General features: G+C 36.9%; 4 protein-coding genes across 8 annotated transcripts; 1 reads left to right on the top strand and 3 right to left on the bottom strand.

The window, feature by feature from the left end:
- Positions 1-100: 100 nt before the first annotated feature.
- Caf1-55 (chromatin assembly factor 1 p55 subunit) lies at positions 101-4,094 on the bottom strand. Of its 2 annotated transcripts, XM_067359978.1 has the most exons (6): positions 2,972-3,112; positions 2,615-2,752; positions 1,988-2,486; positions 1,647-1,904; positions 1,021-1,348; positions 101-876 (listed from the first exon to the last, which is right to left on the bottom strand). In XM_067359978.1, exons 1-6 carry the CDS (start codon positions 3,015-3,017, stop codon positions 697-699), a joined length of 1,449 nt encoding a protein of 482 aa, XP_067216079.1. In that variant the 5' UTR covers positions 3,018-3,112; the 3' UTR covers positions 101-696. The 2 variants fall into 2 exon arrangements, with proteins under 2 accessions (XP_067216079.1, XP_012228647.1); XM_012373224.2 differs by lacking the exons at positions 2,615-2,752; positions 2,972-3,112 and adding an exon at positions 3,926-4,094.
- Positions 4,095-5,515: 1,421 nt separating this feature from the next.
- Nubpl (NUBP iron-sulfur cluster assembly factor, mitochondrial) lies at positions 5,516-7,247 on the bottom strand. The gene is made up of 4 exons (XM_012373035.2): positions 6,773-7,247; positions 6,233-6,564; positions 5,783-6,156; positions 5,516-5,698 (listed from the first exon to the last, which is right to left on the bottom strand). Exons 1-4 carry the CDS (start codon positions 6,860-6,862, stop codon positions 5,526-5,528), a joined length of 969 nt encoding a protein of 322 aa, XP_012228458.2. The 5' UTR covers positions 6,863-7,247; the 3' UTR covers positions 5,516-5,525.
- On the top strand, positions 7,034-13,251 carry LOC105675696 (nonsense-mediated mRNA decay factor SMG7-like). 3 transcript variants are annotated; one of them, XM_012373019.2, is made up of 7 exons: positions 7,034-7,123; positions 7,871-7,940; positions 8,018-8,356; positions 8,443-9,182; positions 9,271-9,414; positions 9,667-11,720; positions 12,076-13,251. In XM_012373019.2, the coding sequence occupies exons 2-7, from the start codon at positions 7,909-7,911 to the stop codon at positions 12,298-12,300; spliced, it is 3,534 nt and encodes a 1,177-aa protein (XP_012228442.2). In that variant the 5' UTR covers positions 7,034-7,123; positions 7,871-7,908; the 3' UTR covers positions 12,301-13,251. The 3 variants fall into 3 exon arrangements, with proteins under 3 accessions (XP_012228442.2, XP_012228441.2, XP_012228443.2); XM_012373018.2 differs by lacking the exon at positions 7,034-7,123 and adding an exon at positions 7,468-7,663; XM_012373020.2 differs by lacking the exon at positions 7,034-7,123 and adding an exon at positions 7,468-7,756.
- Positions 13,001-16,210, bottom strand: LOC137001320 (uncharacterized). 2 transcript variants are annotated; one of them, XM_067360039.1, is made up of 5 exons: positions 15,628-16,210; positions 15,048-15,251; positions 14,613-14,903; positions 14,248-14,496; positions 13,001-14,042 (listed from the first exon to the last, which is right to left on the bottom strand). In XM_067360039.1, the coding sequence occupies exons 1-5, from the start codon at positions 15,649-15,651 to the stop codon at positions 13,833-13,835; spliced, it is 978 nt and encodes a 325-aa protein (XP_067216140.1). In that variant the 5' UTR covers positions 15,652-16,210; the 3' UTR covers positions 13,001-13,832. The 2 variants fall into 2 exon arrangements, with proteins under 2 accessions (XP_067216140.1, XP_067216139.1); XM_067360038.1 differs by lacking the exon at positions 15,628-16,210 and having other exon boundaries at positions 15,048-15,302.
- Between the last annotated feature and the right edge of the window lie 64 nt (positions 16,211-16,274).

Raw genomic sequence — 16,274 nt, 5'->3', positions numbered from 1 at the left:
TATATATATATATAGTCGGAATTATTTTAAATTATATGAGGGATTATAGTGGGGAAGAATCGCTTGCTAATAAAGGAAATTGAGATAAGCATAAGTCGAGTTGAGCATCACCGAGTTTACATTATTTCTTTATTATTCATACTTAAAACGAAGTAGAAAAAGTACTTGGTATTTTCTAGGTGTTACGTGAGCTTCCGCTGTGACAGAGAAATAGTACCTTTATATGAAAAAATGGTTTATAACAAATGTATAACTAGCCGTTATTCAGCTAGTTGAGTTTTTAATTGGTTAATTGATTCCGTTGGGTTTGTGACATATCTAATTAATCACCGCGAAACAATAATGCTCGCCGTTCTTATTATTTTGAATCATTCCCAGTTGTTTTTATATTTCGTTGCAAAATTATCAATTAGAAATGCAAACGCGTTTAGTCAGATTTAATAAAATGAATTTATGTATTTTATCATCTGTTCAAAATGTGGTGGAAAATATCGATAGAATTTTTTTTTCTTTTTCTAGTTGTAACATTTTCGCGCAATTTATGTAACCAATGGATTTAGCAAGGATCCGAAAAGCAAGAATTATTGCTTCTTCGTAAAAAGAAATCTGTCACGAGACAAATATCGCAACCATGGCTTGGTACTTGTATCTCAATCGGCGATGGAAAAATAACAGGATCAATTATGTTTATCCTCATTATGAACCACCGGTCTCGATTTCGCTCCCAGGTGTCTCGGGTTCCTCATCGTTGTAAATATTCTCTGCCATTTGCCAAACTTGCATTATATTGTCCTCAGACACTGAACAAATGACCCACGGTTCATTCGGATTCCACGAGAAGTCACTAATCTTCGCAGTATGGCCTCCGTGTATGAACTGTGGAAGTATTTAAATTCTTAGTTGCAAATTTAAAAAAAAAAATTTTTTTTTTTTTTAATATTTTAATTTCAAAAATAATGTATAGTTTTATCAAGAAATCTTTTTTATTAATTTTGTTACTCGCAAATTGAATTTAATTACCAGAAGTTCAGGTGGCCCATCCTCTGCATCTTCGCTCGATTGTTCCTCGCCGATTTTGCTAAGATCCCAAACATGTAGTCGTCTATCTGTTCCACTGCTAGCTAGTATCGTCTCATTATGAGGTGACCATTGAACTTGGAAAATTTCATCCTTATGCGATTCGAATGAATGTAATTTCAATTTGAGATTTCGCAAGTCCCACAGTGCTACAGTCTTATCCGCACTACCAGTTGCCAGTATGAATTCAGAATACGGATTGAAGCTCAAGCAATTTACTTCGGCAGTGTGAGCGTCAACGGTGTGACTCGGTTTGCTGGTATTGTTGCACCTATGTGAGAATCGAAATTTAACTATATAATATGCACTGTATTGTGCGCCTCTATGTATGCACACACATCAATTAATCGTAATTTCAGTAGCATTAAAATTAATTGCATTAACATCACATTAATTCTCTAGACATTAATAGCATATTCATTTATTTTTTTCAATTTTATTTAAATTCAGATTCTGAATATTCTTGTCCTGAATCTAAATCTTTATTCTCTGAAGAATTGAAATATCCATCTAAGGTAAATATTTAAATTATTAGATATATCGTTAATACAATGCAAAGATGCAATTACCTAGTATCCCAAATCATCAGTTTTTGATCATCAGCAACAGAACCAAATAACGATTCGTGCAATAGATGCCAAGCGACATCCTCGACCACAGCTGTGTGACCCGTGAAGATGGTTTTCGCGTCGATAACACGATTCTCCTTCGGTGTCGCGTTGATATCCCACAAGCAAATTGTGTGATCGTCGGATGCGCTCAATAAGTATCCGTTAAGATTTGGATTCCATGAAAGGCCATAACCTTCCTTTTGATGTCCTCGCAATCTGCGATTAGAATTATAAATGATAAAAAAACAAACATACAATAATAATTACATTAATACCGATATACTTTATCATGCGAGTACCTCAAATCTGGATGACATTCGCCATTGGGATCCGGTTTACTAGGATGTTTCGTGTAGTCAAATACTAGCACATCACTTGAGGGAGTTTTCGTTGCAATTACACATGGGTTCTGTGGCATGTATCGAGCCCTGTTGACTTCGCCCTCGTGATTGATCTTGATCTCAATTTCGATTTTGCCACTTACAGAACCAAATCCACCAAATTCTCCCTTTTCATTATCATAATGAGAAGCATCAAATTGCGCATCTTCATTTGGTAATTGTACGCTAGCAATAAGCAAATGATTTTGTTCATCCGAAGTATGAGTGCCCAGAATCAGCCGATGGACTGAATAATCCTTCCCTTCGGGTCGAGTAACATCTGGAAGCCATTGAGCTGTCAGAGAAGGCCACTCCAAAGCATGTGTCATTACAAGGTCGTAAAGAAATGGTGTGTTCTTTTTCCATATCTTGTACTCTTCATTGATAATACGTTCCTCCACTGCATCATCAAAACCCTCTGAACAAAAAAGGTATAACATTTAAATCCTATGCTATGTATGCAAAAATCCGAATCATAAAAAATACATGAATAATAAAATACAAATGTAATTGTTAAACAAAGTGTCATATAGATCCAGTAAATACCAAGTCTTTTATTGCCAGTAAACAATAAAAGATAACGTTTGTTAAATAATCGGCGACGGCGTAAGGTTTTAAAAATTGGAAGAACACGAGGGGTGTTTGGCCATGATGAATATGAACTAGTAGAAGCAACAATGCTTCCTGAAAAGTAAAAGAGTAGAATTTATCTTTTTGATTGATTGCACAGATTTTGAGAAATATATTTTTGAATATGACTTTATACTAATATTTGTATACTGGTTTGAATAGTTTCTTTTATTATTTTCTTGTGATAATTCTCTCTACTTGCAATTTACTACTTTCAATGTTATCAATATTCACTAATTACATTTTGTGTTATAAAATTATTTTCAAAATTACCCCAATGCTGCAAATTTGTTGCTGGAAAAATCTTATCTGGATTCATTTAGAGAAATCAGTAAAATTTAACAAGTAGAAGTCAGTATCTGATACAAAGATCTGATATAATAAATTGTATGTAGTAAACAAAAACTTCAAAATCTTCCACAAGCTTGCTAGCTGCACATAAGTACTCAACACACAACAATATAAGGTCAAATGTTATTTTCATATCCAAAATCATTTTTCTCAAATTACTCAACCAATCAAAAAAGTTTATTCATATCTTTTACTCGTTCTTTTATCAGGAATCAAAGATATGCCATGATTTATCATTTATTTCGTAATTTACTATACGTGTCATGTGTAATGTATAAAATATAAAACATACATATACACATACACAATTATTGTGTAAAATTATATATACCTTAAAATTAATGTGCTTATATAATGTTCAAATTAACATTCTGGTATTGCAATTGTACATTTTACGACAAAATTGAAAAAATGATCATTAGAAGAGTCCATGTTCAATTTGATGAAATGCAAATATCTGGAGAAGCAGTATTTGCTTTAAATATTTATGAACATGTTTTTTTCAACCGATATATTGTGCATACCACGAAGTATATATTATACGTTATTGTTTAGAAGTCCCGTAGAATCAAGGTTCTAGAATCCTATGAGATATCGTTAGCAATTACAATTACACGCGTCACAACGTGCTCGAACCGGTCTCGCTTTAATAATGATAATTCTGCTAGTTTTAGCATCGCGAAAATGTGACAAACCATTAATTATTCGAATTGTTAAGCGTGACAACAGGGAGACAAAGTTGTATCTTATTTTCAATAGCTAGTAGCATTGTTTATTAGGATGCTTCCCGAAAGTTGCCGACTAACTACACTTGTTTATTTTCGCGAGAAAGCAGAGTGAACGCTCAACAAATATCAAAAACAAGCAAATCCTCACCGCCGTCCTTGTCTGCCATCATTTATCCTTCACAGATTCGCTAATTCGAGAAATAATTAAAGGGCAAAGTACAAGCTGCTATTTGGCCCGCCAAAAATCGACAAAACAACGGATACCGACATGAACGGGACGCTCAGACCGGTCACAAAAATCACAAGGCTTGTTTGCAATACAGCGACGCTTTATGGAGGATTCACACTGCGTCCTATTCCTATGTACGACGTCCGATATTTAATAGTAGAGCTTGTTTTCTAGACGATAAAATATCTCTAGTTAGAATTTCTAGAAAACAAGCTCTATTATTGGATATCGGACGTCGTACGTCGGACATCGGACGCAGTGTGAATCCCCCATTACAGTCAGTTTCTACTTGTACAGCGGATGTGACGACCAATTTGTCCAACTTCTTTCTAGATCAAGCTGAACCTAAGGGCCACCGCACAAGCTTCTTCGTAACGTGTTACGTTAAGCCGAGAGCACAAGCTTTTACATAAAGCATAACGCATAAGCATAAGGAAATTGATTGGTCTATATATAAGCATAAGCAAATGCATAAGGAAATGGACCAATCAATTTCCTTATGCTTATGCGTTATGCTTTATGCAAAAGTCTGTGCTCCGGCCATTACGTTAAATTACTGATCATAAACTTAAACGTATTGGCCGGAGCACAGACTTTTGCATAAAGCATAACGCATAAGCATAAGGAAATTGATTGGTCCATTTCCTTATGCATTTGCTTATGCTTATATATAGACCAATCAATTTCCTTATGCTTATGCATTACGCATTATGTAAAAGCTTGTGCTCTCGGCTTATATAAACTTATGGCCGGAGCACAGACTTTTGCATAAAGCATAACGCATAAGCATAAGGAAATTGATTGGTCCATTTCCTTATGCATTTGCTTATGCTTATATATAGACCAATCAATTTCCTTATGCTTATGCATTACGCATTATGTAAAAGCTTGTGCTCTCGGCTTATATAAACTTATGGCCGGAGCACAGACTTTTGCATAAAGCATAACGCATAAGCATAAGGAAATTGATTGGTCCATTTCCTTATGCATTTGCTTATGCTTATATATAGACCAATCAATTTCCTTATGCTTATGCGTTATGCTTTATGTAAAAGCTTGTGCTCTCGGCTTTAAACTTCAGTCAACGTACAAACAAAAACGTAAAGGCCTATCCAGACAAACTTGCATAATCGCATAAACATATGTATAAATTGATTGGTCCATTTCCTTATGCATTTGCTTGTGAATATATTAAGAAATTAGAAAATTAGGTATTCGTTTTAAATAGTTAAATTCATTAAATAATTAAATATAATCTTTAAAATTTTATCTGTTTAAAAAATTTTTTAAATTAGTCTTAATTCGAAAAATTGATAATCATAAAACATTGTTCTAAAGAATGCATTTTAATTCAAAGAAATGTTATTAATTTGTTACCGATTAGAGAATATAGCAAAAACAATTCAATAATTTTGATTATATTTCATTTTATCATATTTTAGAAAATATGATGGCCTTTTATCGAGGTATGTTAAAAAGATCAGAGATAAGTTTTACTTGACTATAAAGTTATTCTGTTTTATGACTCCTCATTTATTTCCTGCTTGCTCAAAAATGTAATAACTTGTTCCGCTAATTCTCTATAAGCTTCTGCTTGTCTACTTTTTGGCGCCACCAAAACAATAGGTTTACCACTGTCTGAACTTTCCGCAATACTCTCATGCATTGGTATCTTTTGCAAAATATCTATACCTGCAACATAGAATAAAAAGAAACATTAAATACAATACATAAATAATGTCACGATTAAATCATATTTTATTAATAATTTATTACCAAGTTCTTTAGCTAGCGATTGAGTTGCGTTACCAAAAATGGACACCTCAGACATGCATTTCGGACATGTAACAGTGCTCATATTTTCCACAATACCAGCAACAGGTATATCCAACTTTTTGAACATATTTGCGCCTCTCCTAGTCACTTCTAGCGCAACTTTTTGTGGCGTCGTTACCAGCAATGCACCAGCGATGAAAAGATTCTGAATTAAGGAAAGATGCGTGTCTCCTGTCCCAGGAGGAGTGTCGATCACAAGATAATCAAGTGGTCCCCAAGCCACCTGATTTATCAATTTGTCCAACGCACTCATCACCATGAGACCTCTCCAGACTACCGGTGATTTCTCACCGATTAAAAATCCCATGGACATACTGCATATTTGAAATACGAAATTATAGAGCACAACCTCATTTATCAGATCGTTTAACACGTTTGACAATTAATCACCATTTCACACCATAATTTACAAGTGGTTCCATAAAGTTCTCTTGATTTATTACAGGTGATTCGTGTATGTTCATCATCAAGGGTACAGAGGGTCCAAAAACATCAGCATCCAATAATCCAATGGACTTCTTTGGCTCCAGAATTTTTAAGGCAGTTGCCAGATTCACAGACGTTGTCGATTTTCCAACGCCACCTTTTCCAGAGGCAACTAGAAGAATTTGTTTAACACCTTTCATTCGTTTTCGTTTTGGAAGGCCCCGTGCCATAATATCCCTTTGTCTAGCTTCTACGTTTTCTTGCTTGGTCTTAGTTGGTTCAGTCGTTATGCTGTACTAAAACAAAACAGAAAGCAGAAATTATATTATTAGTAAAATAATTGTATGTTTATTTTTTTATTAATCCTAATTTTAATACTTTTTGCGTGATAGTTCATTAAATCTAAAATAAAATGCTTCAAAGTAAAGGTTAAGCACAAGATTTTCCAATTACTTTTCTTCAGACTTTGTGCATAGAATTTTAATAGAATAATTAAATACTTACTTTCTTGTGCCATTGCCACAGATATTGAAAGCATTTTAAATGCTCGCCTAAATGCGGTTTCACAGTAATATTCAACATTTTCGTTGACATCAACTTGAACTTAACCTCGTGTGCGATATTTGATACAATGCATTGTACTATATATTAGGAAAAGGTATCGACATTTTAACGCAAAATATTATCCATAAAATTTAATATTTTAATTTTTCCATTTTTCTGTGTTACATCACCGAAACTAATTTTAAGGAATTGTTGCAAGAACGGCGCAATTTTTTTCGGAACGCATCGAAAGCTTCCATCTGTCAACGTCGGAGGCGTTGAAAGGTTTGCGTCGTGCAGAAATGTACGAAAGTAAGTTATTTAATCAGGAAAAATATTTATCTCATTATTCTGAAATTGTTTCTCTGCGAATTAATTTCCATCCTCACGTCCCCTCCTCTGTACATGTATATTTATACACTTACACAATCAGCGTAAAAGAAAAAAAATGTCATGCACACATACATCGCCATTCCGCTATCATTACAGGGCACCTAACCTATATCTACAATCCTATATAATCCTATATTTGTGATCATAATTGATATCTCATGATGAACGATAAGAATTTTTGCATGACTCGTCGCTTATCATTATGGTGCGCTTTTTCATGAAAGATTAATTGCGTTCATCAGAAAACCGTGTTTCATATTTCAATAGTTATTAGGTTATGTTCATTTGTACTTCGCAACGAGTCAGCAACGAGTTGCGCTGGATTGCGCTTATTTGTACTTTCAGTACGCTGGAAAAAAATGGCGTCCACTTAGTCAATTTTCTGTTGAGCGCAAGCAATTGCGTCGCGATTTATTCCAATTGAATTGTGCAGTCGATCGAAATCGATGATGATGAAACGTATGTTTGTTTGCGATCTTTTTCTGTACCTTTCTGAAGTATGATTTCGCGCCGACAATCATAGTCGAAAGTGGATGTGATTTTCAATGAGAGGTTAAAAGAGGAATTGAAGTTTAAAGTTTTTGCAGAATTAAATTTCTCGCAAAGTTAAATTTTGTTTTTTTTTCTTTGAACAGAATAATATTAACACTGTGATGAATTGTGCAGGTGAAGGACGTTGCATTTGACCACAGGGAATACAGAATATGGGCCTAAAGGCAGCCGTTCAAGCTTTGAAGTAAGTTTTAGTTAGCTCCAAATGCAACAAAACATCTCTGCTTCTTATTTTCTTAATGTTTAATAAATATTTAACAGAAAGGCGGAACCATTGAAGGATAAGGTCCAGCGCTGCAAGGATTTGCTGAATGACAATGATGCTTGGGTATGTCAGCAGCAGTTGCAAAAGATATACCAGCAGGTTCTCATACTGGATTTGGAGTATGCCTTGGATAGGAAGGTCGAGCAGGAGCTGTGGAATCTTGGATTTAAGAATTATATAGCGACTCTGCAATCACAGGCTAAGGATAGGAAGAACCCCAAGCGTGGTGAATCTCAGGCATTGCTCAGTTGGTGCTTAGAAGCAGCTAGTGGATTTTATTTAACCTTGCTGCAGGAAATATGCACTGTATTCGATTTGGATTTACCGTTTAGAAGGTATGTTTTTTTCTTATAAATCTTATACAAATTTATTATATTTTAATTTTTTTTTTTTTTATTGAGAACTTAATCGATTTTTCTAGGAAAGGTTATATGTATGGGTGTACATCTCCGTGGAAAGCTGTTGAAAAATTATCTCCGCCTCACAAATCGTCTTGTTTTTACGCCTGCCAGTATTGCCTTGTACACTTGGGCGACATTGCGCGGTACAGGAATGAGAGCAAGCAAGCCGAGATGTTTTACAGACATGCTGTCCTGCTATCACCATCCAGCGGACAGCCGTACAATCAATTGGCGCTTTTGGAAGCATCTCGTGGTGATAAACTGGGCACGGTGTTTCACTATGCACGCTCGGTAGCTGTGAAGCATCCGTTTCCTGTTGCCACAGCAAATCTCGCTACAACTTTGTCCTCCGCCTTGAACGACAAATCCTTCAATGTTGACGGCAAGACCAAACTAAACTCTCAGGAGTACATCTCTGTTTTTTTGAAGTTACATGGAATAATCCATAATTTCGGCGATTTGAAGCTTGCGTGCTCATATAGTAAACAGTTGACGGAAGCGTTGACTGCACTGGTCGCCACCGAGAGTTTCAGCTCATGGATGCTTATACAGATGCTGGTAATCAACTTGTATGCTCTGCAACATACAACCGGAATCAGCAATGACAGCATGGAAATGCTGAAGAATGAGCAGTTAACCAATGACGAAAAACTTGCCCGCGACTGCATACTGGACCTAATCGCAGGCACTCTGTCTGCTTTGCTGTTACCCGTCTACACAATAAAGAATTCTATCATCGAGTACTTTGCGTTGCCTTCGAGTAAGTATTTCACGCATTATTACAATGTTTACGTTTGATCATTGAAAAGAAGAGAAAAGTAATAAAGAAAATTGTCTTTTTATTGCAGTAAAACTGTGCCTTGATTGGATCAACATAAAACCCACGGTTTTAGAGGAAGTTGCTTTTACATCGAGATTACAAATCTGGCCCAGCCTTTGTGTGTTGTTAAATGCTCTACAAAATTGCGTAGTGGATTTCAAATATGACGAATGTAAGTAGTTGTATTATATATTTAAGATTATTAAGTAATAATTATATCTTGCAAAATTATTTTCTCACATAATTTAATCAATATGTTTAAAAATTAAATTTATAGTATAAGACATAATAATTATTGTACGTATTGCAATTATATTTCAAAGAATATATAGCGCTTTGTGTGTAAATATATATATAAAAGCTATAAATTAATTAAGAAAATAAAATGTGCTTAGTGCATTTATAACATGCTGCCTCGGAACAGATGTTGCAGTGCCGCTACCAGAGGACCGTGATCTCCAGGGTTTCCTACCGTTGGAGAAGAGCTTCGAGAACCTGAGATTTACAAATACTACGCTAGAAGGCGACATCGCGACGTTAAATAAATTACGAGCTATACGCATTCTGCATCTGGGTCGTTGCCTTGCGCAATACCAGATCAATGGATTGGCACCAATCACGATCACGACGGAGGAGAAAACGGGCGATAACAGATTTACGTCTATGAGCAACGGTGCCGGGCCCAGCAACGAACTGATGAAGGAACTCGAGGAACTTAGTTTGAACAAGGACAAGCAGCTAAGCACGCCGATGAGCCCGGCGCTGTCCGAAGCAGCGAGTAGCAAAAGTTCCGTAGAAAATGACACAGAGATTTTCACCGACAAGAAGATTTTCCAAGGTATTCTCAAACCGCAAGGCTCCTTGGAACGAAACCGAGATTCCTTAACGAGCGTCGCGGAAACGAGCAGCGTCGAAGTGAATTCTCAGCCGTGCGCCAGGAAGCCGCGACAGAACATAGCGATGCAGGCAATCATGCGCCGCGCGGAGACCGAGCAGAAGCAAGTGACGTTTAAGAACGTGTCGCCCGTGATCGTCGAAGAGGAAAACGATAGAAAGGTGAAAGCAATGGCCGTTCCGCCGGCCAATACCTCTGCCGCGAATAAACCGGCGCCAATTCCGGAGATGCCGAAAGCTAACGAAACTCCCGGTGCGAATAACACGCTTATCAGCATTCAGAATCGGCTGTCGGCGATGTCACTTGCTCCGTCCGCCTCTCAGAACCTGTCCGCGCCGGTTCAGAGCCAGCAGAGATCCGCGAAAGTACCGGCCAGCATCCCAATGCCCGCTCAGGTGAATCAACTGGCAGTCAAGGAGCAACAAGTCCAGCAAGTCGCTCAGCAAATGCTACCGCAGATGCATGTCGGCATATCGGCGCAACAGACGCCGACACTGGGACCGACTTGCTACCCGAATCAATCGTTTAACGTGCAAAATCCGCAGTTCGCCAAGAACTTCATGACAAATCGGCCGCCACCGGCGAATATACCGCATTACCAGATGCAAGGACAGTTCAACAACAACGGCCAGCCGGCCGCGGGAATGCCGCAGACCATGAATGGAATGCACCACGCGATCAACCAGAGCAGACCGTTGCACCAAAGAATGCCGCAGAGCGTGTCGCACAGCCCCGCGCAGCTGCTGCAGCAAAACATGCGATTGGGATCCCCCGCTCAGCCAAGTGTGATGCCGCAGAGTATGAATCTGCAGGCGAATAATATGGGACTGCAGACGAGCATGAGCATGGAACAGCAGAGCCACGCGATGGGGCTGCAGCAGCAGCAGCAGCAGCAGCAGCAGCAGCAGCAGCAGCAGCAGCAGCAGGGCTTGATGCCGAGCAATCCCCGATCAAACGGCATGCACAATCAATTGAGCGTGAACGGTTCGGGCATAGCGAATATATCAGGGATGATGTCGGCGTTGTACGAGAAGGACCGTCCGCAACAGGCTCTCGCGACGCTAACGAACTCGCAGAGCCCGACGAGCGTGTCGAACTTCCAACTGAACTTCAATCAGAGTAACTTCAATCAGAATCAAGCCTTCGGCCAATCGCTGTCGCAAAATCAATCATCGCCGTCGTTCTACAAGAAGAATGCGGATGCGATCGACTTTCCCTTCCCGAATCAGACCAATGTGGCTAAGAATCAGCCGCAACAGCAACCGCCGCCGGCGAATAGCTACAATATGTTCTGCAATTACGAGCCGACCAAATCCTTTAATTTGTGGAAGGACAGTCAACCGCCTCAACCGCCAATTGCCTGGTGGGGTTCAGCTGCCAATGCTGCGGGCCAGATGCACGTGAAAGATTCGATCGCCGGTGACAATACATTTTCGAACTGGAGCGATTCGTCTAATCTCGGAAATGTGGCGAGTAGAATGCCACTGACGCCGGGCAAAAATTACCAGCAGCAACAACAAAACGGGCAGCACAGCAGACACCTTATGACAGGAAATAATTTCGAGGATACCAGATTGTTCGAAGTAAGTAGCGTCGTTCAAAATAAACGGTATAGCGTTCATATTATGTGCGGAGAAAAAGAATCGAATAAAGCGAGATATAATCCTAATAAACGTCTGAAAATGTTTTATTAAAGTGACAAAATTTATTTATATTAATTAATATCGAAAAAATCAATCTAAAAATGTTTTCATGCCCGATTTGTTTATTTAAAGTGAACATTGTGAAACCCAAGTGTTCTTCAAGCTAAAAATACAATTATAATAATCATTTATTTAATATATCCAAGTTATATGATTTGTAAAAATCTAGCTACATATTTTGTAAATAATTTTATTGAAGAATTGGATAATAACATTTTCTTGGTATTTTATTTAGCTCGAGCAGAAGCCATCCCAACCTGTGACCACCGGCAACACTTATTCCTTGTTCAGCGGCAACACATGGAGCACTGTTAGTACGCCCATCAATTCAAGCTCCGCCAGTCAAGATCAGATGAAAACGCGGCTTCATCAGCAATCTCTGTGGTCCGGACCGGGTCCCTCCCCGCTAGAACGACTTTTGGAGCAACAGAAATCGCTGCGCGAAGGCGGCACCACTTGAAGAGACGCGCAGACCATCCGTCGAGGAGATCAAGCAGAGTGTAATTTCGCGTTGAGCGTATGTCGATTTAAATAACCACAAGCGTGCGCGACGGCGAAAAATTACCTATTTGTCCGAGAGAGGTGCGAAATTCTCAAAAGAATACGTAGAATGAGCGTATAAATGAGGTCGACTGAGGCGCAAGGTCGTCCTCATGGCATTATGATATGCGCGAGGGTAATATAATCTTCATTAATTTTCCAATTGCACATGTGAGATCCGCGAAAGAATCCGGAATACACATTGCGCGACTTTTGGAGTGGATTTCTTGCAAATTAAACAAAGGCAAGAACCAGAAGCAAACGATTACCGAACGGCGATTCAATTTAATTCGTATGGGAATAAGTAGACAGACAACAAGAAAAAAAAAAAAAAGTTGTTAGAGGTGCAAGGTGCAGTAGCTCTTAGCATATGTTAATTAGTGCGCAGGAAATTTAAGGGAAACGTAGACGCTAATTACGAAGCGAGATGCGCGCGCGATTTTTTTTTTGGTGAAGTTTTTCGAAGATTCACAATAAACTGCACGCAAGTATGATTTATGGAATCACATTGTCTATGTTATCAGCGACGCGCGTAGTTTCGTCCTGATTTTGCCGGCAACTCGAGTGCCGAAACTCTGTACTTGGAAATTAGATGGACGAACGGTAATTATGGTTAAACATTTGTTTTTCTTTTTTTTTTTTTTTTTTTAACATAATGACTTTATTTCACTTACAAAAATATTTCATTAACAGAGATTTTCTTTCCATAATATTACATGTAAGTTGTATCACACATGTGACTAAAATACATGTATATCACGAAGCGATTGCTTCATTTCGTCGCGATGGAGTTCTTAAAAAATTTCTCATTCCGCATCAAGATATTATATTTTACTGAGAGAATATATAGAAAATGTTCCGGATAAAAATATACAGGCGATTAATGTTTTCTTTTGCCTTCCTTTTCAACACAGAACTACCTAATTGTGGCTGTAAACTAAATACAATTGAATCCGTGGACTATTTGCATCTAATTGCATCTGTCTGCAATCCGCAATAAAATCAAAATTCTTCAAGCTTTATCCATCTAATTTGTCTTCAATTAGGCAGCATTGTATTGCGAGTCATGAAAATGGTCTAAAGATACATGCATATTTCAACAAATTCTTAAAATATTATTTTATGTTAAATAATTAAAAGGTAGGAACTAAATTATATGAACAGTCAATAAAGTACATAGTTTTGCCATTGAATCCGAAGATCCATGCATATGTACCTTTTTTTTTTTTTTTTAATACATTTAGAGCCCGGATGAATGTCGTCTCACGGCACTAGACTTGACTGTTTGGAACGTTATTCAATACTAAGCAAGAGACAGCAATGGCGAATTACAATTTTTTTAATTCTATTGCTACCTCTTGCTCGATATTCAGTGGCGCTTAGCGAGTAGTCAATCGCCATGCCATGTTATTCATCAGGGCTCTAATAACTCACTATAACGTAATCGCTTCTTTAATTAAGTAAGTCTTCAAGATCTTCAATAGGTACAGGCACCTGATTGTCTTGTGCGGCGATTGCTCTGTAATCAACTCTGCGTTTTATGATCAGGTTGCAGCGAAAGAAGTTATTGTTTCTTATGTCCACTATGAAGCGCATATTGTTCTCATGTATGCGCAAACATTCATTACCAAGACAGTCTCTTCGTACTCTGCATGATTTTACCTGTTTGAAAATATAAGTTAAATATATTATGAATTTAATATTTTAACATATTTATCATTATTATTACTGCATATTAAACGGTGAAAATAATTCTTTAGAAATTTTTTCCAATGATATTTTACAATTACTCCAAAATTATATAAACTTGAAAATATGAAGAAAATGCAAGTCACTTGAATATAAACAGCACTAGATTTAGTCTTACCGGGCCAGTGTAATGAACATTTTGGTATTTATTGTATACGTGAAGTATCTCTAATGTGTACGTGAACTGCTTGCCCACAGCGGTGCAATTGACGATTTGTACAGAACCTTCTAAACCGCCCACTGAATTGATGGAAATATTCAAAAAGAACAAACCCATGTCTTTGATATGAAAGGCATAATCGTAATCTCGATTCAAAACATACTCCAAGTTCCATGTCTTTTGAAACATACCATCTTTTGTATTACACTGTAATTAATCATGTAAATCCAAATTAGTGTAATTATTTCAAGTTGATTTTGGAAAACTCAATCGTAAAAATGAAATATGTTCCAGTATAAGCTGTAAAGTTTAATAAGAAGTACCTCATAAAACATCTCTTTATGATGATATCTCAAGTGACCAATGATTCTTCCATGCGGTAGCTCCATAATACAGGAGCCAATTTTGCATGGATACAATCCTTTTCCTACTCTAGGTGCCAAGCTTATCGCTAGCCTTTCTTCATTTTTTTTCGGTTTCATTAGATTTAAAGGCTCAGTTTGACATCCAGAAGATGTGGAAGGCATGTAAGTATCATCAGTTTGAGTCGCTGCACAAATCTTGTCTTTCAGAACTCTTCTATTTATTGCATGATATGGATGCAGCAAGGACAGCTGAAAATATTCATAGTTTCTGTTTATCATCCAACTGGTCATTTTATACAAAATAAATATCTGACTCAGACCTAGATATTATGTTATTCTCACATTTTATTATTATTATTATTGTTGTATTAAATGGGAGAAGGAAAGTTCTACCTTTATATCTTGTAGCTTGGCTGTAATTTGTTCCACTGCTAGATTTCTTGTAGTAATAAAATTGGATTTGCACACAGGACATATCTGCAATTGCATCTTACATTGAGAACATATATGATGTCCATTTATACATTGATATTTTATCCCCTGTGTTGTATCCAAGCATACAGGACACTGAAGCAATTCCTCAAGTGCATCACACCACTGTGAACCAATTAAAATCATGAAATATACATTCATTATTCAATGTAATAAATTATCATGCAATATATTTGATTTCATTTTTTTTATATGCAATACTTGAAAAATTAATTCAAACTGAATACTACAACAAAGCCAAGATTTCAAGCTTGTATTGTTTGTAGAGTTCACTACCTTCAGAACAGTGTTATATTATTAAAATATATTTATTTTATTTTCATATTTCAAATATTTATTTGTCGTTAAATGCGTATCAATGTAACAAATTAAACCACTGATAAGATATGAATGATTCACTATACTGATATAACGATAAGACGTATAGAAAAAAATTACGTTAATAACAATATAAAAAATATCGAGGTATACAATACTTTACCAAAACTCGTATTTCCTCCACCATGATGATTTCTCGTTTTGGACTTGAAATTTTCAGAAAAATAACAATGTTTCGACACACCGGCAAACGAAATATTCGTCACAAAATTAGCCTTTACGGTTCTTCCCCGTTTTTCCGTTTCTCTGTTGCCCAGTTCTGCCACAATCGACGATTAAATAAGAATCGCGTAGGGAATTAACGGTCTCACATTATTTGGTTCAGCACTTTCCAGTGTAATTCGTCAGCTTTACTGGTATATTTTAATATTTCTTAGTATATATTCTTGGTATAATATTCAGAAAATGAATGTTAGAAATGTGCTGAGAACGATGGTTTGTTTGCAAATTAATATCTCACTCTATCTTACGGGACAAGATATAAACTTTTAGTGTCGACATCTTACGATGTCTTATGCTAAATTAAAAGTTAAAAAACACTTTGTTAATTACTAACAGCCAATAGATATATTCGTGTTCTAGTATTTATATATTATTGCTAGATGCCGACACAGTAAAAATTTATTCGAGCGCGATTATAGAACGTCTTTCGAACATACTTTCGAAGAAAAGCGCCACGTTTTCTTCCGATTGTGAGCAGTAAACACTTCTTGGACACTTTATGAAAATAATTATTTTCACTGGGAATAA

The sequence above is a fragment of the Linepithema humile genome, chromosome 7, assembly GCF_040581485.1.
Source record: "Linepithema humile isolate Giens D197 chromosome 7, Lhum_UNIL_v1.0, whole genome shotgun sequence".
NCBI classification, from domain to species: Eukaryota; Metazoa; Arthropoda; class Insecta; order Hymenoptera; family Formicidae; genus Linepithema; species Linepithema humile.
Note: the sequence above shows the minus strand (reverse complement) of the source record. Positions and strands in the feature narration are given on the sequence as shown.

Bases quoted from the DNA above. Each gene is read 5' to 3' on its own strand.
- LOC105675696 (XM_012373019.2), top strand. From the start codon at position 7,909: ATGGGCCTAAAGGCAGCCGTTCAAGCTTTGAA. The intron at 9,183-9,270 runs GTAAGTATTTCA...TTTTTATTGCAG, and splicing joins GTACTTTGCGTTGCCTTCGA to TAAAACTGTGCCTTGATTGG. The intron at 11,721-12,075 runs GTAAGTAGCGTC...TATTTTATTTAG, and splicing joins AGGATACCAGATTGTTCGAA to CTCGAGCAGAAGCCATCCCA.
- Caf1-55 (XM_067359978.1), bottom strand. From the start codon at position 3,017: ATGAATCCAGATAAGATTTTTCCAGCAACAAATTTGCAGCATTGGG. The intron at 1,905-1,987 runs GTACTCGCATGA...TTCTAATCGCAG, and splicing joins GAATGTCATCCAGATTTGAG to ATTGCGAGGACATCAAAAGG. The intron at 877-1,020 runs GTAATTAAATTC...ATACTTCCACAG, and splicing joins ATGGGCCACCTGAACTTCTG to TTCATACACGGAGGCCATAC.
- LOC137001320 (XM_067360038.1), bottom strand. From the start codon at position 15,287: ATGAATGTATATTTCATGATTTTAATTGGTTCACAGTGGTGTGATGCA. The intron at 14,904-15,047 runs GTAGAACTTTCC...GAATATTTTCAG, and splicing joins CCAAGCTACAAGATATAAAG to CTGTCCTTGCTGCATCCATA. The intron at 14,497-14,612 runs GTACTTCTTATT...GATTAATTACAG, and splicing joins ATAAAGAGATGTTTTATGAG to TGTAATACAAAAGATGGTAT.
- Nubpl (XM_012373035.2), bottom strand. From the start codon at position 6,862: ATGTCAACGAAAATGTTGAATATTACTGTGAAACCGCATTTAGGCGAG. The intron at 6,565-6,772 runs GTAAGTATTTAA...GTTTTGTTTTAG, and splicing joins TGTGGCAATGGCACAAGAAA to TACAGCATAACGACTGAACC. The intron at 5,699-5,782 runs GTAATAAATTAT...TCTATGTTGCAG, and splicing joins ATCGCTAGCTAAAGAACTTG to GTATAGATATTTTGCAAAAG.